Source organism: Stegodyphus dumicola, chromosome 12 (assembly GCF_044657685.1).
Source record: "Stegodyphus dumicola isolate Sdum_Otavi_A_Nest chromosome 12, ASM4465768v1".
Lineage (NCBI taxonomy): Eukaryota > Metazoa > Arthropoda > Arachnida > Araneae > Eresidae > Stegodyphus > Stegodyphus dumicola.
The window spans coordinates 84,507,068-84,529,784 of NC_140779.1; the positions used below are offsets into that span (position 1 = coordinate 84,507,068).

Here is a 22,717-nt window from a genome sequence, read left to right on the forward strand (position 1 = left end):
ACTTTTTAAGTGAAAATAGGTCGATGTGTATATAGATAAAGTCAAGGGTGTGTGCAGTGCCATTTTTGTGCAATTCTGGAATTTTTTTTGAAAGTGAAAATAGGTCGATGTGTACATGGATACCGAGTATGGGCAATTCTTAAAAATGCTTCAAACAGTGGGTGATTATGCACTGTACTGAAAATTCTATTGCAGACTTTTTGTCATGGGCATTTCCAAAATTGTTAAATCCATAAGATATCAAAAAAGGATTTAAAAATTAAGTTAGTATTTCAATGGCATCTTAAGAAATATAGAACTATATATAAATTTACACAATCTGAAATCAGCTCGTACACTAAATTTGGCGCTTTTGCATATACATTTTCGCTGCAATTTTTTTACGGTCCTCAAAACGGAATAGTACCTTAAATTCACTTACCATTCAAAATAGTTGACAGAAAAGCAAAATACATAACAAAGTCCGTAATCGGGACTTCAGTGATTCCGGATTAGGGGTTTTTCTGGCTTATAAATCATCAGTTTAAATTTGGTAAGGTGGCATGCAGAAATTATACAATTAAAAATATGAAACCGTAATTTATGAACTAAAGAGCAATTATGATCTAAAGGTTATGAAAATTTACAAAAAAAAAAGCTTAATATTTATTTGTTTACTTTATTAAACATTTCTTTCAATGTAAGTTGTTTAAGTTGCTTCGTTTTTTGTGCTAATACTTTCTCTTTAATTCTATAAACAGACATAATTTCTTGTTCAGTTACAAAGTTCCACTGTTCAAGTCCTGTAATTTCTGTGTCGAGAATACCGACTAACTTGTCAATCGAAATTTTTTCGTTTTCAATAACCTCTCTGTCACTTTCTTCACTATCGGAAGCGCGCATGCGTATCGGAAGCTCGCATTAAACGTGCTTGCGTAAAGCATACAAAAAAAAAAAAAAAATAATAATAATAAATAAAAATAAAAATAATTGTGGCTTTGAGGTCCGGATTATAGATTATTCCGGATAATAGATGTCCGGATTATGGACTTTGTACTGTATTAATTTCAAGAACAAAAACTTGTAAGAACAGACATATAACATGTTTAATCGAATACTGCTTTCATTAATAAAACAGGGTTGCCACGCTACCTGGAAAACCAGAAAAAGGTCAGAGAATTCGAAAAAATTCAGGGAAAAGTCGAGGAATTTCATACAACTATCTAAAAAAAAAGCGAGTTTTGTGCCGACGTTGGAAGCGATCACTTTCTTGGCAAATTGCGCATTGCATGAGCGTCAGTTGGCCAGCTGGCATAGAGCCAATTTTCACAGCTCCAATTAGATTGTCTTTTAGAAATGCAAAGCAAATTTCCAGCAACTTTGGTTTTCAGTAACCTCTAGAATTGATAGAGTCGCATGCACATGTGCAGTGCATATTGATCTAAAGAAAATACGTATTCTTGTATAAAACAAAATCGGCTTAATCCTAGTATACGATACCATGGAAGTTAGAATAGCCTCCATGTATTCTATTCTAACCTCCGTGTATGATATGCACAGGATTTAGTAACATTACGATAAGCAATAAACGGGTCATTTTGGTGTTGGTGACAATTTTCAAAATCGTGCCTAGGCTGTATTGTATACTAGGATTTTACCGCAAAATCTTTTACACTTTTTTTTCTTTTAATAAATGCCTTATTTCTCGTTTTGCAATAAAATAAAAAAATAGCAATCGGTCACCTAGGCTAACCATTTAATGTAAGTATATTCAGCAAAATATCATTTATTATTTTATTAAAATTTTAAGTAATTATCTTTTTTAATGTTATTCATATCATTTAATGTTGCTTCTTTCCCCTAAATTTATTTATTATTAGTATATAATACTTTCAGATTTCAGGAAATTTTCTCTGACATAATCCTAAAACTAATTCTAGCAGTATGTTGACATACGCTCACAAAATTTAATACATGTATATTGTGCTTATGTTTGCTGCTAAATAAATATAAAATACCCAAATTTATTTAAAAATATCATTAAATAGATTTCTTTCGTTTAACTGCAAAATGTTTGAAAAAAAAAAAAAAAGACTTTTTTTAAATCCAGATTGGGCAGATTCTAATCTAAATCATCAGTGGAGAAAACACCTATTATACTTATAATAGCAGTGCTTTGGAAATTATATATTATATATAAGTCATATGTAATTGGCAAATTTTTGTGTTTTCAAGTGGTACCATAATTAATTTACCTCTTAGCACAGCCAACGTGCATTACGCGAATAGCCTTGAATTTTCTTAAAACACACCTGGAAAAGTCAGAATTTCATTCTCCTGTTTGAGTGACAACCCTGATGAAACTACGCGAATCACACAAAGCATGTGAACCAAAATGCCATGACTTAGCTATGTCAGACATCTTTTTATGATTCAAAATTTCAAATGTTATAATAAAAATTTCCTCTAAAGTCAACCAGGTATCCAGGATCCAGACCTCAAACTTTGTCGAGAACTACATTCTTAACTCTCAATTTTTCTACAAGTCCCACACAAATCTATCAGAAACACAGTTTTTCTTCCAAATCTTCATATCAGGCCCACACTTCTCACATCTCAAGTTCAGCTTCAAAATTCCTGTATCCAATAAAAACTGAAAAAATACACTTCTGTCAGCATGAAGACAATTTTGAATAAATGTTTCATATATATCTTCTCATTCATACAACATATCTTCTCGAACTAAATCTAGCTTGAATACACTCTAAAACATGTGGCTGATATATCTCCACAACTTTCCTTCATGGAACTATACGCCATTATTCAACACGTAACCAAACATCCACCATGACGAAATACAACCACATTCCTCATAAAACTTTCCACGTAAAAGGGACCATGCGAATAAAATCTCAACTAAACTATCCAACATAAAATATTGCCACATTTGGCGACCACATGTATCCCAGGCCGTATATGACATTTGTACCATTATACAGGGTGATTCTAAATTGTTTATACAAATTAAGAGGGGGGATAGTACTCATCCAGATGAACAATAATTACCATAGAACATAGGGTCGCATTCCACTCTAAGAGGCAGAAAAGAGGAATATTAGAATTCCAACCTGAACTTAAACAGTGTTGGAAGAGCAACTGAACGAGACCAAAAATTGCACAATCAGTTTAGTAAAAAACTCAGAGAGTGCACAAAACGAATAAAACCGAAAACTTTCCGTTCGAGTGTTAATTTGAGCTTAGACTTTGATGGCAAACACTCAAATGCACATCTTTGGTTGGCAAGGCCTCAACCTCGCAAACGATTGCAATAAGTTAATTATCTAATAAAGGGCTGAATATTATCAACTAACTGCAACTTCTGCTGTATGCTGAGATTAGCATGAAAAGTTCATGCTGTGTTCTGGCTGTCAGAATTTCATATCCCATAGAATGGCGCTTCAAGTAAAATGACCGTATCACAGTAAGTCCAGGAGGACAAGACAGAAGATGGTGAAGGGGGGAACTGCTATCTTGATACTTGATATCAAGGTAGGAGTTCCTCCCCAATAGATAATTTCTCCCTAATAATTTAGATAATTAACCTGTTGCAATCATTTGCAAGGTTGAGGCTTTGCCAACAGAGATGTGCATTTGAGTGTTTGCCATCAAAGTCTGAGCTCGAATTAGCACTTAAAAGCCAAGTTTTCGGTTTTATCCATTTTGTGCATTTTCTGTGAGTTATTCATTAAAGTGATTGTGCAACTTTTGGTCTCATTCATTCGCTCTCCCAACACTGTTTAACTTCAGATTGAAATTCTAATAATTCTCTTTTCTGCCTCTTAGAGTGGAATGCAACCCTATGTTCTATGGTAATTATTGCTCATCTGGATGAGTACTATCATCCCTCTTAATTTGTAAAAACAATTTAGAATTACCCTGTATTGTGTGTCAACATATCATCATCTCTTTTCTTTGTAAAGAAAAGAGACATGTATTTGCATTTCTAGACTATTACATGTTTACTAAATATTTGTGGCTATGGTCCTACTGTGCACCTCTTATCTTTATTAGTGTTTAATGAACAAAGCTTTCCGGCTTAACCTGTTTCCTTTGATTCATTCAGAACCCTTTATGAATGGATTGGGGTAAGGGGAGCAATCATTTATTTGTTATAACTTTTCTTAGAATTTCAGAAAAACCTGTCTTTGCCACAGATTCTAGAGAGCTACATCAGTTATGTCTACAGTGCAGACAAGTTAGTGTTCTCTACTTCTCTCTTTCTCAGTGTGTGGTGTGAATGTGTAAAAATTCAGGATGTCTACATGTAGAAAGTACAAAACTCTAACTTTGGAAACAAAGGTAGAAATTTTAAAGAAAGTAGAGAATGGCAAATATGAAACAAAATTAGCAACTGACTATAGAATTAAAAAAAGCCTTGTCAGTTTATTTGAAAAACAAAGAATCAGCTTGAGATTCATGGGAAAATTCTAAATTTGCTACAGAAAAGAAATGCATCTCAAGAAGACTTAGAAAAAACTCTGCTGCTATGGTTCCAGGATGCAAGATCTCGAAATTTTTTGATAAATGGATCCCTGTTGCAGACAAAGGATGATGAATTGGCAAGTCGAATGGGTATTGAAGATTTTAAATGCAGTGAGGAATGGCTTTCTCGATTTAAATCAAGGCACAATATTCCTTATCAAATTGTATGTAGGCAAAGCGTTGATGTTAACGAAGACATATGCACTAATTTCAGTAGGAAACTGCCAGAGCTTTTCTCTTTACCTGCTGAAAGATATTTTTAATGCAGATGAAACTGCATTTTTTATAAGCTTTTGCTAAACAAGACGTATTTTAAAGAGGATGCTTGTGTAGAAATTAAAAGCAGTAAGCAGAGGATCACAGCTTTTGTTTGTGCCAGTATAGATGTGAGTGAAAAGTTTAAATTATTAGTGATTGGAAAATCCAAGAATCCACTGTGTTTTAAATGAATTCCAACACTGCCAATTGATTATGTGTCCAATACAAAAGTATTGAGACATTTTCAGTAATTGGTTAAAAGGAATAGATAAACAGTTTTTAAGAGAAAAGTGTAGCATCCTCTTATTTGTGGATAACACAACCTGCTATTATAAACCTTACAGAGCTGAGTTCCATACAAGTTGAATATTTACTGCCAAACACAACTGTGAAGCTACAATCAATGGGTCAAGGAATCAACCAGAATGTTAATATATATATATATATATAATATATATATATATATATATATAAAATATATATATATATATATATATATGATAAGAAACTTTTACAAATCTTTTTTTTATATATATTGTGTTGAAAACAGTATTGCTCTGCTGAGAGCTATAAATGATCTGTATGCCACGTAGGATGCTGTTAAAAAAAGCACAATTAGTAATTGCTTTTATCATGCTAAATTCTTGCACTCCGAAGAGAACAATCATATTGCAGTATATGACGATACTGATTCAGTTTTTCCTGATTTAAAAAATTTAAATGTGATAATGTTACTTTTTCTAATTATGTAAGAGTAGATGAAGACATGGAAGTCTGTGGGAAACTGAGCGATGATGACATAATAAAAACTAACCAAGAAGATGAAAAAGAAGGACCTTCTCTCTAATTAAACATATTAAGAAGAGAATTAAGATTCAGAAGAGAATGCAGAGACTGTTAAGCATCGTAGTGATCAATCCATAATGGACTGTATAAAAACTCTGAGAGCATTTATTCAGATTGAACCTTCCTCTGAAAATGAATTGAAATGTTTACTTCAAATTGAGAAGCTGGTTTAAAAATGTAGGCATAATAAATAAAACCAAACATCCATTTTACAGTTTTTCTCAAAAGTGTGACTCATATTTTTAATAAAAGTTTACTTTCTACTGCATAGCTTTTACTTCATGATTTTTATGATTAAGATATGTCTTTATTGCTTTTTAATATGTTTAATTTTAGACAGCATACTATGATATATTTGCTAGGGTTATATTACATATTAGTAGATCCTTTTTCTTCATTGATGTAAATTTTAGTTATATTTTTTCTTAACATCGGATAATTCGAACCCTTTTCTGAGAACCGTTGAGTTCTAATTAACGAGCATACACTGTATATAAACATCATTACAAGCAAATAGGTAAATGTTACTTGCATAGCCGAGTTCAGGTTTCATTAAAAAAGAAAAGGGTTAGTGTAGATTTAAGGGTGCCCCTTGGGTTATCTTTAAGTTTTTGTTTCATTTATTGGCAAATTGCTTCATTTATTGCCAAGTTGTCATTTCATTTATGGTAACCTGAGTAGTTGAATGCTATGGAAACCCTAATATGACGTAATTGGTTGCGTGCTTGCAGTCAATTTGAATGATGGGAAAGATTTTTAAAGTCTTGTTTGTGTGTTGGATGTTGGAAGTACATTGGTTATTTTGTGGTTTACACGGTAAAATGGTTGAATGTGGTAGATTAATTTGAAGTTTCTCTACGATTTAGAATGAAAGGGAAAAAAAGCATTAGTTGACTGGTGTGTAAATGAAGGTTTACTTAGTAGCCATTATTAAGTGTCCTGTTTATACAAAGGGAAATGTGTATGGTCGAACATCGGAAAATATCAGCACTGCGGAGAATATTCTTTTCTCTTATTTTTGTGAATTTATGTGTCGATGCCAGTATCCAGATTCTAGTTCTGATAATTTTAGGAAGTTTTTGAATGCTGTTAAGAAATTTTGTTTGACTGAAGACACAGAAATTTCTAAATAAGGTAAGTGAATATTTCCTTTGTGTAGTGCTAAGATGAATTTCCTTTTTTAAATTCTTTCATAGTTTGATTTAAAATGTAGTTTATTGAGATCATATATTTTTTGTTGGCTGGTCCTTTGATTTTTTAAGTGAATATAGATCGATGTGTACATGGACAAAGTCAAAAGAGTATGCAATGCCTTGTTTGTGCAATTCTGTGATATTTTTTTGAAGTGAAAATAGGTTGATGTGTACATGGATACCGCATCGCTGCTACACAAAGCCAAAATAAGATGCCAAAGAATTGCACAAACTTGGTGTCCATGTACCGCCAATATTCATAAATATTCAGGAAGTTTTAAAATGTATTTTGGAAACTTACTGATAGCATGGATAGTTTAAGAATAAGGCCAACCTTAAGTTTAGTAATGTGTGTCTCCTTCTGACATATTTCTGTCTATTGTTTGTGATTTCAAATTTAAAGAATTCTCTTGATTTCTCTACTTAAAAAGATTATTTTTCATTTACTATTAGTTTAAAAATTTTTAAAACATCATTAATTTGCAGGATTTAGCTGGAATCGCTTTCTGGTTGGATCATCTTATTATGTTTCTGGACAATGAAAATACTGAGCACATTTCAAGAAGGAGGAGTAATGCAGAATATATCTTCAATGGGCAGGCAAATGAGACTGAAAAAATATTTGCTTTCATATTGTCTGGTTTGGAAAGAGGTAATTTAACTGATTTATATATATATATATATATATATATAATTTTAGAATATTTGATAATTGTGAAACTGCCATTAAAATTTTAGTTATATTTTTTACTCTTAGTAAAAAGGACAGGCATTCATGCTCTGAAATTTCCATACTTTTTTTTTCACTATTCAAACATTTCAAATCTTTACCCCCCCCCCCCCCGAAAAAAAGGCCACATGTTTTTAACTCAAAATTTTGCCAAAAAGAAGTTTTATTGATGTCCAGTAGAATATTTTAGATTTTTTTCATTCAAGTGGTAGTTTGTGTGAGAAACCATGTCCAAAGAAACTGGAATTCTTAGCCGCCGTGCATGAAGGTTGTTTCTAGTTTTGCACTATATTCATGATGTCAACTAGTGATAATGCAATGGAAGTGGATTCAATGCTAGTGGGCAATTCTTGCTCGCTGCTTAACACTGTCAATGCTAGTGAACTATGCGACAGTGACTTAGTGATTTTCTACTGACTCTGATGAAAATATTATGAATAAATTGCCTTGTGATGTTTTTACTCATAGACGTAGTGTCTTTTCTGTTCACTCTAAAGCAGTGGTTCTTAACTGGGAGGGATGCGGGAATGTATTTTTGGGGGTGCGGGAGAAGCCCCTACCTAACTATAAAAATTATTAAATATCATTTATTAAATTTCTTATAATAAAATATTTGAAATATGCAATAGTGTCCCCAATATTGAAGCTCATAAAAATTGGTAGCCCCTAGCTCACTTATCGGCAAAAGACACAGGAAAAAGTCGGTGCCGATGGGCGTATACACTACGCTACGAAAAGGCATGAAACGCTACTAACAAACGCGAACAGGCAGCTAGGTGACGGAGAAAAGAAAAAATCTTTGTGGGAAGACAAGTGTAACCTTCGAGAAACCTCGATAGCCACGAAGCCACGATACAACCCTAAACAGTTTATTATTTATTAGCCTCTAAATTGTTTATTATTGCCTAAACAGTTTTAGATTCGGAAGCACATAAAAAAATCCAACAGATTCCATTATCGAATGATATTATATGATCGTGAATACAAGATCACAGTGAAGATATTTTAATGCAAGTAATTGAAGACACAAAAATCAGTTCACTAAAATAGGCATGCAACTGGATGAGTAAACTGATGTTGATAATTGTAGCCAACTTTAGGTATTTGTCAGGTATGTGAAGGAAAAAGAGGTGATAGAAGAATTTCTATTTTGTGAGCCACTGGAGGTGAATACGTGAGGAATTGACGTTTTCAATCGCATCAAAGATTTTTTTTTTACTAAATATCAATTACCAATGAAAGTGATTGGCTCAATATGCTCTGATGGAGCCTCAGCAATGTTAGGCCGAAAATTCAGGATTTTTTTTCACACATGAAAAGAGAATTACCGGAAGTTATAATAACACATTGCATGTTGCATTGTCATGCGCTTGCGTCGAAAGCATTGCCAGAAAGTTTAAAACAACATCTAACTACAGCAGTAAATGTAGTAAAATGCATCCGAGGGCGAGAGCTTGATCATTGCATTTTTCGTGCATTTTGCGAAGAAATCGGTCCTAATCATACCGTGCTCCTATATCACACCCAAATACGATGGTTATCTAAGGGTCGAATGTTTAACAGAGTTTTTGAATTGCGTGAGGAAATTATTCAATTACTGACTAGTCAAATCTGTTATTTAGTAAAAGATTTTGAGAGTAATGATGCAATGCTGAGGCTGGTCTACTTAGCAGACATATTTAGCCATTTAAATGAATTGAATCTATCAATGCAAGGATTTGGTATAAATATAATAATATCTAGTGAAAAATTATCTTCATTTATCGCAAATTTAGAAATTTGGATACGTGGAGTAGAAAAGTGGAATTTTGCAAACTTTCCCTTGCTTGATTCTGTTATTGCGAAAAATGAAAAGAATACAATTATACCCGACATTGTAATACATTTAAGACGATTGAGTGAATCATTCAATGGATATTTTTCTACCGGAAATATTACCAAAATTCAGAGATGGATACTGGATCCATTTCTATTTGACTTAAATTTGATGGATGATAGTCTGAAAAATGATCAACTTATTGAAATGCGAGCAACTGGACATGTTCAAATGGAATTCGAACAATAAGAATTACAACAATTCTGGTATTCACACTTACAACGTTATCCAGAGTTGGCGAACAGAGCACTGCAGTTACTCTTACGCTTTGCTACCACCTACTTGTGCGAAATGGGATATTCATCGCTTTTGCATATAAAAACTAAAGCGAGAAATCACTTAAATGCAAGTGATGACTTATGCGCATGTCTTTCAAAAAAGGAACCTCGCTTCGCCAGTATAATAATGAATAAACAACAACAGACTAGTCATTAATAAAAATAATATTGTTTTGTATATATATAAAATGTACAATGTTTTTCAATAAACAATAAGTTTCGCAAAAAATGTATTTTTCTAGACTAAAAAAATTAAAACACATTTTTCAGTGGGGTGCGGGAGATATATTTTCAGATTCAATGGGGTGCGACTAGCTAGAAATGTTAAGAAACACTGCTCTAAAGTGATTAATTCTATGTTTTCTGGAATTAAGTCACAAACTATAGTACTGAATGATAAATTTGGTGTTTTATCAGAAGCATATTACAATCGTAAACGTTCAAAGCCCTGCTCCAAGCAGATATCTCTTCAGATTATATAGTGTCCCAGATTGAAGAATTGAACCCTAACATTTTTAAGGGTTGGGTACAATCTTTTGATGACCAGTTCTTTATTAAATCAGCCCACCAGCAGCCGAGTGGTAAAGTTGCTGAACACTGGTAGTTCGATCCAAGGTTCAAAATCTCCCGAACGGGCTGGGTGGATGGCTGTTTTCTGTATGTGTAGTGTGTATACAAGCAGGGTTGTGGTGTCGGTAGGGAAAATGACTGACTCCGATTTCCTCATATATATATAAACATATACATACATATATAAAGCTGACGCGTCGGTAAATTGGAACAGAGAACATGCTGGCTGCATGGGCGTTTTCGTGTCTAACGCGCATACGAGCCAGTTTTCCTTAGAAAGTCCTCCACAAAGGCATCCCTCCCTTTAGGAAGATAGCCCTCTTGTGCTTTGCCATAACTGAATAATCCAATCCAATCCTCATGTGCAACTTTTATACCAGTCAATTTTCTTCAGAAAGTCCTCCACGAAGGCCCTCAGGCAGATAGCCGTAATAACATAAACCAAATGAATTCTTCATTATAAGATGTGCGATTCTTTTTCCCCCACATCTGTCGCATACAGTTTCAATTGTCTGTTTCGGCGAAATGCGATATGGAGTTAGCTTGATTCGAAATTCATTAAAAAATATTTCCCCTGATGTTCCATAATGAAATTCGAATTGGGCTAATGTGGCATTTACCGCTTCTTAGTTTTTATATTTTTGCTCAAATAATTTGTTAATACTTTTACTAATGTTTCAAATATACCTTAATTAGATTAGCATATTGCTTACTTTTAGTGTTGATTTTACTTGTAAATAATCAAATGTCATATTTTTTCTCTTATAACACATTTCATTGCTATTTATTTTGCTTATGTTAAAGTTTTCACGGAACCGCAGTATTTCAGCGGCTTTTTAGTGTATGAACTAGGATTTTTCCTTTAACCTTTTTCTAAACTTTGCAGCACAACGCACAAAGTTTTTGACCACATAGGTCTTTTATTGTTTGTTCTCTTTACTTTAAATTATATATATAATGAAAACATATACACATGGGTTACAGCTTATTTTTTTTTATATAAAAGAAGTAATAGATGCCACAGGGAAAAAAAATTATGGCATAGCAAATTATTTATATTAATTAGCATTTATTATGAAAGGGAAAAACTGACATTAGTTATCTCTAAGAAACAGTATAGCTTCGGCAAGACCTTCTTTACCGGAGGGCCATAGATCCGATTTGATAAACTTCAGAGCTGGGAAGAGTCTTTTCACACTAACTTGAGTAGGAGGAAAAGCTATTACTGTTAGGGCTACTTCTTTTAACATTTCAGGATAGATTTTTTGTAAGTTCTAAAAGAGGTGTCTTGCTGGCACAATCATATTTCTCTATTTCTTCAAAGGCCATGTAGAAATCTTGTTTGTATTTTTTCATTTTTATATCTAAATGTTTCTGGTTCTTTATTTTCATTCGCTTTGCCTTAGCCTTTTCAATATTATCCAAAAGTATTTCTCAACATCTAATTCATCTTTGGAAGAGGATTATCGAGACTCAATTGCAATGTCTGTAGTTTGACTGTCCTGATTCGAATTCTTCAATTGTTCTGAGAATAATTTCATTCTTAATGAAAGTTCATAAATGGCTTTCTTTGCCTTTTTAATTTGTTCCTCATCCAAAAAAATTCGGTGTTTCAGATCTACATATATTGAACCCAGCAAGATCTCATTGTCTAGCAAACTAGTTTCTCTTTTCTTAATTGAAGAAATGATTCCTTCGGCAATAAACCCTCCATTTCAGAAAGAACAAACGTCACATTCTTCCATTCTAGCCTCCTGTCAGTTCTTCAGATTGCAGCTTTCTTGTGGCTATATAGGGTGTAGAAAGAAGAGTTTCTAATTCTGCAAGATCATTCCACAGTCTTTCTGTTAGTGAAGCATTAGGGTTATCTACATCTTCTAAAAACGTTCTTAATTCTAACAACCTCATTATCATCAAATATGCACTTTCTTATTGCGTTACTTGATCAATAATTGCTTTTTTTCCTGCTCGCTTCCTAAGAATGGCATCAATTTTGGGAGTTCTTGCTGCTAGTGCTGCTTACCTAAATTTACCAGTGAGATTTGTAACTAAATGAGTCAATTTAATCACTAATGGCAAATATCACATCCATCCTCCTCCGTTATATTTATTTAGTAATACGTCCATAAAATAGAAAATAACTATTTATTAACGTATATAGTTCATAAATAAAAATAATAACTCAGCTTGTCATTAATTTTTTTCAAATCATTTAAATTTTATTTCAAATTTAAACTGTCCAACAAAAATTGGAGTCGAAGTTGACCTGTTTTTAGCGACTCCAGCTCCGACTCCTTTTTCCCCCAAATCTGCCCGACTCTGATTCTGTCTCCATGACTCCGACTCCACAGCCCTGTAACATAAGTGATGATCCTAATAACAATTGTAGTTGAGGTAGTAATAATGTTTGTGATGGTGTTGATGCCGATATTGATGTACATAATACTACCTATTAGACTTACATGCAGCAGCAGTTACTTAACAATAGTCTTAATGGTAATTTCATACCCTCATTATGGTTAACCTTAGGAAATATCAATTTTCTGAGTTTTTAAAATTTCTTGCCAGTTACCTGATTCTAAATAGCCTGCAAAGCTCAGCAGAGTTTTTGACACTCCTCCTGTAAATGGGCCAACTCGATAGAGTTGTGAGTGCATTTTAACTGAGCAATAAAATTGAACATTGCCTTTTTATTTTCAGACTTGAAATCACATTTAATTTTGAAAGAATAAATCTTGGTTCCTTCTAAAATCTTTTTATTTAAAATCATTATTATTTTGTATTGGCTAAGTTGTATTTCTGGGCATTTGACCTCCTGCAGATCCTATTTATCTTAAGAGACTACTGTAAGTTTAACCAATCATATCTTCTTCTTTTAATCTCCAGTTGTTCTAGTGACGTAACTTTCTCTTGATGGCTCTCCTACGATAGCATTTGTCTGACTCATTGTCACCTGACCTTGTCTCACGAACAGTCAATGTTGTAGTCATTACTATCGTGTATGTAAAAGAAACCCCCATAATGTAAAATGATATGGATACAAATGATAGAAAGTCTCAATAGAAACATCTACACTGGGAGAGGAAAACTGAACAGGAAATTTGTTTGCAAACCACTTTCATCTGAGTCGTCCAATAGAAGCATTGGTTAAAAAAGGTATGAGATTTTTTTTTCAAGTTTTATGTGCCTGGATTATGAAAAGTAATCAGTAATATCTCTTGCTAGCATTAGAGGCCATATGTTGTATTTTCAGGAGTGAATTTAGTGTTTTATGATTGGTGTTAATCTAAATAATTGGTCAACTGTTGGAAAGTTATCCAAATAATTTTTGGCAAAATGTATTGAGGAAAATAACGTTTATGTGAGGAATTTAGTTGTGTACTTTCCAACTAATATTTCTTAACAAATATAAAGTTGAGTTTTGAAACCTGTAGTCTCAAATTTGTTTCCTGGTAAGGGCTAAGTTTCAGATTTTGATTCAATTAAAAGTTTTAAACCTTTAACCTTTTAAGGTCGGGGCTTTGGTAGCAGTAAAAGCTACCAAAGGACAGGGAATCTTGAACCGAATGCTTTCCCCCCTTTAAGAAATCATCTCCTATTTGCAGCAAAGATTCTTGTGTGTAGTTTAATGGATTCTCAGAGGGGTGCATCTATGTCGCAAAAGGCAGACCTTTGAAAGAGATAAGTGGTTAAAACCCTAGGGACGTCAAATTTGACATTTCACCCCACTTTTCAGGCTGGAAAGTGGGGGGAAAAAGACATGGCCACTAAAGAGGACAACCCCATCTTTTCAAAGAGAGGACTCTATGGCCACTATAATGGCCATTCCGTCTTCAAAAGGTTAAAAGGTACTCTTTTTCTTCTTATTATTGTTTTTTCATGAAATATTTGATGTGTTGTAATTTTGTTTCACAGTTTTTACCAATAGCTTTTAGGTTATATTGAAGATGATTATTTTTATGAAGAAACATTTCAGTACTTTTTTGTTAAAAAGTGACACTGACATAGAATTTATTATATTTAGTAGTAATCTGTGTAGATTTTATTCTAATACTCTTGTTTATGTTGTGTAATGATTCATTATTTGAGCATGATGTACTACTGGCATGTGAAATTATTGTAAAAAATCCTATTACCTCACTTTGTCTAGCACGGCAAAAGTATTAAAGTAAAATAGAGTACGAAGTCTTTAATCCGGACTCGTCGGAACTTCGGCGATTCCGGATTATAGATCATCAATTTAAATCTGGTAAGATGGCATACAGAAGTTATAAAATTAAAAATATGAAACTGTAATTTATGAAATAAAGAGCAATTATAATCTAAAGGGTATCAAAATTTACAAAAAAAAAAAAAAAAAAAAAAAAAAAAAAAAAAAAAGCTTAATATTTATTTGTGTATTTCATTAAACATTTCTTTCAATGTAAGTTATTTAAGTTCCTTCTTTTTATGTGCTAATACTTTCTCTTTAATTCTATAAACAGACATAATTTCTTGTTCAGTTACAAAGTTCCACTGTTCAAGTCCTGTAATTGCTGTGCTGAGAATACCGACTAATTTGACAATCAAAAGTTTTTCGTTTTCACTAACCTCTCTGTCACTTTCTTCATGCCTTTATCCATTTTTTGCAGCAATTCTACTTTTTGTTTGATGGACATCGAAACATGCTCTCGCTTTGTAGATCCTTTGGCAGTTCCAGAATCGGAAACTCTTTTTGACATAATCGAAAGTTCAAGCTTACTTTTTATAAAATTGCTCTAACATTCTGCAAAAAATAATAAGCTGGATCCAATTAGAAGATTAAGGAACAACACAATATGCAGCATTAACTGAAATAGATAATTAGATGATTTTAGCTTAGCTTATACCATCCGTTATACATTAAACGCAAATGCATAAACGTATGCATTTATGCATGCACAGGAAGTTTGTAGCTTTGAGGTCCGGATTATAGATCATTCTGGATTATGGACGTCTGGATTAAAGACTTTGTACTGTCTTACAGGTTCTCCTTATCTTTTTCTATTTTCCATTTGTGGATAACCCCCATTTCATGTTTTCAAGCTGGAATGGATAATTAAATATATAAAAAATCATATGGTAAGTACAAAAGAACTGCTTAGCCTTTCCTAAACTTAGAAGTACAAACAATTTTCTTCATTATTCAGTTTTTACATATATTGGGATAATAAGTTATACTGGCGTTTATGTATTAGGATGTACCCTGTAAAAAACATCGTCTTAATATTTTATTTGTACCAAGAATTTTTTATTTTTGTAATAAATGCTTCTTATTTACATTTGATTTTTAATAGAGATCATAAATTATTCCTTTATAACTAAATGTTTTATGTAGAACGATGCAGAGACATAATTACTTGTGCATTATGTACTGTTAGCAACTTCTATATATTTTTAATAAATCACAAATTGAATCATGTTTGGTACTATTCGGTTTCGAGGGCCGTAAAAAAATTGCAGCGAAAATGTATGTGCAAAAGCGCCAAATCTAGCAAATGCGCTGATTTCAGATTGCGTAAGTTTATATAGTTCTATATTTCTTAAGACACCATTGAAATACTAGTTTAATTTTTAAATCCTTTTTTGATAACCTATGGATTTAACAATTTGGGATTTGCCCATGACGAAAAGTCGGCAATAGAATTTTGGGTAAAGTGCAGAATCACCGACTGCTTGACGCGTTTTTAAGAATTGCGCAAACTCGATATCCATGTGTACATCCATCTATTTTCACTTAAAAAGAAATCCTAGAATTGCACAAAAATGGCACTGCGCATACCCTTGACTTTATCTATGTACACATCAACCTGTTTTCTTTTAAAAGTAAAAGAAAGTTGACAAAAATCCAATAGTTTTTACCCTTGTAAAAAGCGGCAAACAAATAAGTGAGCAATTCTGCACTTTATCGAGAATATTTTCATAGAAAAGGCATTATTCATTATAGAAAATTATGTTTGAACAACCAACGAGATGAAATTATGCTTTAGCGATAAATCGGTAGCGAAATAGCGATGCAGGCATCCATTCAGTTATGTTATCAATTTTTATATAAATTATAATAATGATCTGAAATAGTTATTTTCTCTTATGCTTTCATTCAGTCATGTTTAGCCTTTTTCATATAAATTATAATAATAAAAATGTATTATATGAAATTAATCTTTCATCTAAATTATTTACTATTATACTTCCTTTCTTGCCGCAATTATTAGTGTTGCTGCAATTACTTTTGGCAGCATTGGCATCAACAATAGTTTGGCGATTTTTTACGGCCCTCGAAACCGAATAGTACCTCATGTTCTTATAATTTCTGAAATTTTTCACTTTAAGCCATTTATATTTTTAGAAGACTTCATAAGTGTTTTACAACGGTATGTAAATCACACTATTAATTTGGACAATGTTGTTCTTCGTCTGGCTGCTGAGCTTTCATGTTATGAGTTAATCAAATTGCTTCTGAAAGTAGGAGCTGATGTTATTTGTACAGACGAAGATGGACAAACAGCCCTACACATTGCTTGTAGTAAAAGATCTTTAGGTAATGTTAAAAATATTTGGATAGTATTTGCAACCTTTTTCTCATTATATTATGAAAAATTTATATGCTAGAATATCAACTAATGATTATATTTTCTTAAGATAGTGATAAATGATATATAGATATCGATGGTTCCAAATGCATTATTATAATATTTACATCTGACGAATGTGAGGTTATAAATTGCTTGTCTTCCTTTAAATTTGCTTGCAGTATATTTGAATTTATTGATTTGTGTATTCATCATAAGAAAATGCTTCTATATGCAAGATCTGTACTGAGAAATCACATAAAGAATTTATCATAAGGTTGCTTCATTTTTAAAGGAAACATCTCTTTATGTGCTCAATTTCTCAACGTCATTTGTGTAATGCATAGCTTTATTCCTAAAATGATTGTTGAGAATTATACTCAGCTATTTGACAGTCTTTGTCCATAAAATAACAGTTCGATACCTTCGAATGCTGACATTGATATTTCTCTTGTAGGTCAACAGAATAATTTGTGATTTCTGATGTAAATGTTGATTTTAATTTTTGAAACTAGGGTTTTGCAAATGAATGCGATTTTTGTAGTGCAAGTGCCATTAAACTAAGAAATTAATTTTGGATTAGTATTGTGGTCAGTGTGTCTGCATGTATGGCTCATTTAATGGTCAATATCATTCATAAAAATATTGAAAGGCGCAAGGCCAACTAAAGGCACTTGGGGGTACAGTAGCATGAATTTTGGGGTGAATCGAAGACAGCAAAATTATCTATCTGTTAGATAGGAATTATAGATTGTAATGATGTAATATGGGCATGATGAATAGATTAACATTCTTATCTAAGCAGCGTTTCCTAAGTGATGATCCCACAACATTTAGTAGCAGCCATGATAAAATACCTACCTAACAACATCTAGAATAGTTTTTCATCCTAAACCGACTACTGGTCACTTCCAGGGCTACGGAATGATTCGCTGTATGTTAAGAATGAACAAGAAAGATTTCAACTTTTTTCATATACAGAAAATAAGAAGTTAAATGTTTACTAAGGAAAATAAATATACTTAAATGGGAAAGGTGAGTTCAAGGTGATCATTTACAGTTCGAAATGATTTACCCTTCTATGAAGGTGGTTATTTTAGAAGGATGAGATTTATACAGTATTTTACGGCGTATAAGATGCACCCTTATTTAGAAGGCCACACACATGTAGATGTAGAAAAAGTTATGTGTGTCTAGATCTTTATCCGGGCTAAAAATAGCAATTTTTTTTCATTTATTACACTGAATAGAATCTATTTGTTCTTAACATTCTATTATTATGTTTGTACTTGTTTTTTGTTATATATTTTATATTTAACTCTGATTAGTAATTAATACTGGTCTTAAATCTGATTAGTAATTAATACTGGTATTACTCATCGTAAAAAAATTGGCTCTCTATGTACAGAAAGCATTTCCATTCAAGGATTTCTGACATTTTCCAGGAGTGTGTGCAACTTATCACAGTATAACTGTTCACAATTTGTAATAGAAATTCCCTCATAGTCAGCTTCCAGCATGGCTCAAACTACACGTCCTTCAAGCCCAGTGTCCATCAACTCAGAAAGTATGCTTTTACCACCAAAAATTACAGCAACATTACGACAAGAACCGCATATCAGAGCCGTAAATCTTTATCATGCATGTCTAGATCTAGCCAGTACTAGATGAGGCGGGAAACGCATCATCCCACCAGGAATGTTCACAAAGCTTAAAGAGATGCTTGATGAGCTCAGAGATATTGCTACAAGTAATGGGATCAGTAACGTAAGCGACATACCGTTTCCGATAGGTATTCTGCATCCCTCCCACGCCGTCACATGTCAGTGCGATGATTCCACCACAAACTTAATTAATACAGAAAAAATGCCATCATTATTAGAGGATAATAATGCTCCTAAAATTTCATATGCTGATGGTGTAGCAAAGGTACCAAGGAAATGTAACCCAACTATTTTGCTACACCCAAAGCAAGAGCTAAAATGCCATATTACACTGAAACTAAATCAGATCCTTCCCCTCAAAAAAATAAATGTCAATATTGATTATATAGCAAATATTAAGAATGGAGGCATCGCCATCAGCTGCACTTCAAAAGAAGAACTCAACAAGATTACTAACGCCATAAATGTTTCCGAAGAAGCAAATAACTTAATAGAAATAAAAATACCAAGGGTTAAAAAACAGAAAATCTCAATCAATAATATCCCGAATATATTACCACCAAAATTAGTTCTCGAAGAACTAGTTGACCAACTAAGGATTGATAAAGAGGAAATTTCACCTCTCTTTTACACAAAAGGAAAAAACACCAACACCATTAAGTGGGTTCTCGAATGCTCCCCGAATGCTCTATCAAGATGTATTGAATGTAGGAAAAATATAATTAATTGGTGCACAATCCCAATTGCAGAATTCTACGGAGTGAGGAGATGCTACAGATGCCAAGATTTCTTACATTCTGGTAGTATATGCAAATATAGGACTTATTGCGCTTTCTGTGGCGGACCTCACTCCATAAGGAATTGCAAAGTAGACGTACTGGATTGTATCAACTGTAAACTATTCAACTGCACATATGGAACCTACATCAATACTTCACATGCTGCATTCTTCCCCAAATGCCCATTATATCAGAGGGAAATCTCAAAAATTAAAGCTGCTGCAGTTTACACATCAAAGCAAGAAGAATAGTTAGCTTACTACCTAGTTTCTTTTAAGTTAATTTAAACTTCCCTTTCTGTACATGGATCCATCAAGTACTACTGCCGCCCCTTCAATTCTTTAATTTCAACTGTTTACGACAATTTTACCCAATAATTTGCCTCCACAGGACAAGCTTAGAATCCTTCAAATAAACTTAGGCAGAGGAAAAAAGGCTTCAGAACAACTTAGTGAAGTAATTGAAAATAACAATCATGATGTAATTTGCATTACTGAGCCATATTGCGTAAAAGGTGAAGTTAGATGCCTTCCCCTTCACTGGCAAATATTTCAATCTACTGAAAAAGATCTAGTTAACCCACGTGCCAGTATTATAGTTACCAATACCAAATGGTCCCCTGCAATTATATTAAGCCATAGAGATGTGATGACGATAAGTATTAACTGTAAATCTGAGCAGCTATTAATTACTTCCATTTACTGCTCACCACGAGAGGATATGGGGCTGAATCTGCACACATTAGAAAATATCTTTAGTAATCTCAGAAGATCACAGCACGTGATTACAGGTGACTTCAATGCTCACCATCAAATGTGGCATTACAATAATGCAGATAATAGAGGACATACACTAGCTGACTTTATTGCTACACACAATCTGTATATACATAACCTCTCTTCAGACACTCCTACATTTGAAACAACAAATGGTAAAGGATGGCCGGACTTGACACTGTCAACATTGAGTATCTCTAATAAAATACAAGAATGGAAAGTTCTTGATGACCCAAGCCACTCAGATCATAACTACATTTCATTTGAATTATCAGAAGAAATCCCCGACCTCAAATTAAGAAGATTTTCAATCTCAGAGCAAAAAGCAAGGCAGTTTGAAAGAAAAATCTCCACATGTCTTCAGTATGCAGAGAAACTTATAGATAAATGCATATCACCCGATGCAGTCTATGATTTAATGGAAACAATTATCAAAACAATACAGGAGACAGCGACCAACACATTTAAACTCCGTAACAACAACAAGATTATGAAGACTAACTGGTGGACAAAGGAATTAAGACGTGAAAAGCAACATACAAAGGCCCTTCCTAGAAAATTGAAAAGTGCTCCGGAAGGGTTGAAAATGGAAATATGGATAAAATACAAGCAACAATTAGCAAATTACAAAAAGAAAATAACTGAAGCAAAATTACACAGCTGGAAGAATTACTGCTGTAATAATAAAGATACATACGGCCAGCTGTATAAAATGGCTACAAGTAAAGTTTTCAGTCCTGCACATATTGGTCTTCCGAAAGATCAACTCTCACGTAACAGCCAGCTTAGTAATGTCACTGAAAAGATTCTCAACAATATTTTAGATGCTGTCTTCCTAAAAGATAATGCAGAAGACAATGGCCACTCACATTCCGATATTAGATACAATAATATCGCTCCAAATACTCCAGACAATGTGGAATTCCACTCACAAGAAATTTCAAAAATTATTAAGTATCTTCCGAATAATAAAGCTCTGGGACCTGACGGATTAGACAACAGGATTATTAAGATAATTCACCACGCAATGCCTTTTCTGTTCCACAAACTACTAAACCTCTGCCTCCAATTTTATGTCTTCCCAAATTGTCTCAAACAAGGACAAACAATACTATTCAAGAAAAATAATAAAGATCCTACGGATCTGGAAGCCTTCAGACCAATCAACCTCTTACCTGCAATAGGTAAACTTCTGAAACATGCAATCGCGGGCAGAGTACGCCACCACTTAGAAAAAAACGGTACCATAAGCCCCAACCAATACAGCTTCAGACCTCTCAAATCTACATCACATGCGATAGCAGAACTTCAAGAGCAGATCCGTAAGAATAAATCTTCAGCTCTCCATACACCAGTACTCTGTGTGGATCTCAAAAATGCGTTTGACTCCGTGTGGTGGCCTGGTATCCTTGAAGCCTTGCGCAACATTAAATGCCCTCAGAACATATTCAAGCTAATGAATAGTTTCCTAACAAACAGAACAACGATAATCATCAGCAACAACTGTATAGTAGAAAGAAGAATAACAAGGGGCTGTTTACAGGGCTCTTGTCTAAGTGCAGACCTGTGGAACATCACCTTCAATTATATCACCTCCTACAAGTGGCCGGACCATACAAAGGCCTTTGTAACAAATGGGCATTCAGGAGACATAATTAGAAAAAAATAGTAACGAGACTCTCCATATTTCATTCCCTCTGCGTCAATCAAAAACTAATAATTTCAGAGCCCAAATCACATATTATTTTATTTTCAAAACCGGGCAAATCGCTACAAAGGCTACCTTGCATTAAAATCAATAATAGAAGAATCAAGATCTTAAAAGAAGTCAAATTTCTTGGATTGAAAATTGACCAAAAGTTTTCTTGGATCCCACACCTCACGGAAATTTGGAAAAAGACCCAAACTATTTCTAGAGCCCTCGCAAGGATGCAAGGCACAACGTGGGGCCTCAAGTCGAGGATGCAAAACATTCTTTATAATACCGTGATCGAAAAAATAATCCTCTACGGGGCATCAGCATGGGCTCACCCTATGACAGTGAAAAAGAAAAGACTCTTAGCTTCAATCCAACGCCCCTTCCTCTTACAAATAGCAAAAGCATACAGATCTACCTCAATGGCAGCTCTCTGTGTATTAACAGGAATCCCACCCCTCCATCTAAAAGCAAAAGAAGATGCAGACTTAGCCACATTATTCCACCTCAAGAAAAACATAGAGGTAGAAGATCAAAACCTGTGCCCCCTTGATTTTGAACAGCCACAAAATCCTTACCTAAGACACCCTGCAGTACATGCAAAACTCAGAATATCTACAAAAGAAGGCACCCTCAACGTACCTTCATTTCCAGTCGTGTACACAGATGGGTCAAAGTTAAATGAAGAAGTAGGATGCGTGTTCTTTGCACTCCTCTCAGAACAAGAAACAACAGAATGGAAAAGACACCTAAGGAACAACAACAGCGTTTTCCAAGCTGAGCTTTCAGCCGTAAAACACGCTATTCTATGGTCTCATCAAAAGCATTCAACATATGTTACCACAGTGATAGCCAAGTGGCAATTAAAGCTGTCGATGATGCAAGAAACAAATCATCAATAGCACAAGATATCTACGATTTAATATCACAGCACAACAGA

General features: G+C 33.6%; 1 protein-coding gene across 2 annotated transcripts in view; it reads left to right on the plus strand.

Moving 5' to 3' along the window:
• Window positions 1-22,717, plus strand: part of LOC118201021 (nuclear factor NF-kappa-B p105 subunit-like) — a 65,765-nt gene that overhangs the window by 17,108 nt on the left and 25,940 nt on the right. The window contains exons 3-4 of one of the 2 annotated variants that reach the window (XM_085806665.1): window positions 7,305-7,470; window positions 16,640-16,831. In XM_085806665.1, coding sequence (XP_085662791.1) covers window positions 7,305-7,470; window positions 16,640-16,831 — 358 coding nt within the window. The remainder of the gene's footprint in view (window positions 1-7,304; window positions 7,471-16,639; window positions 16,832-22,717) is intronic. The other variant, XM_085806666.1, reaches the window with a different exon arrangement.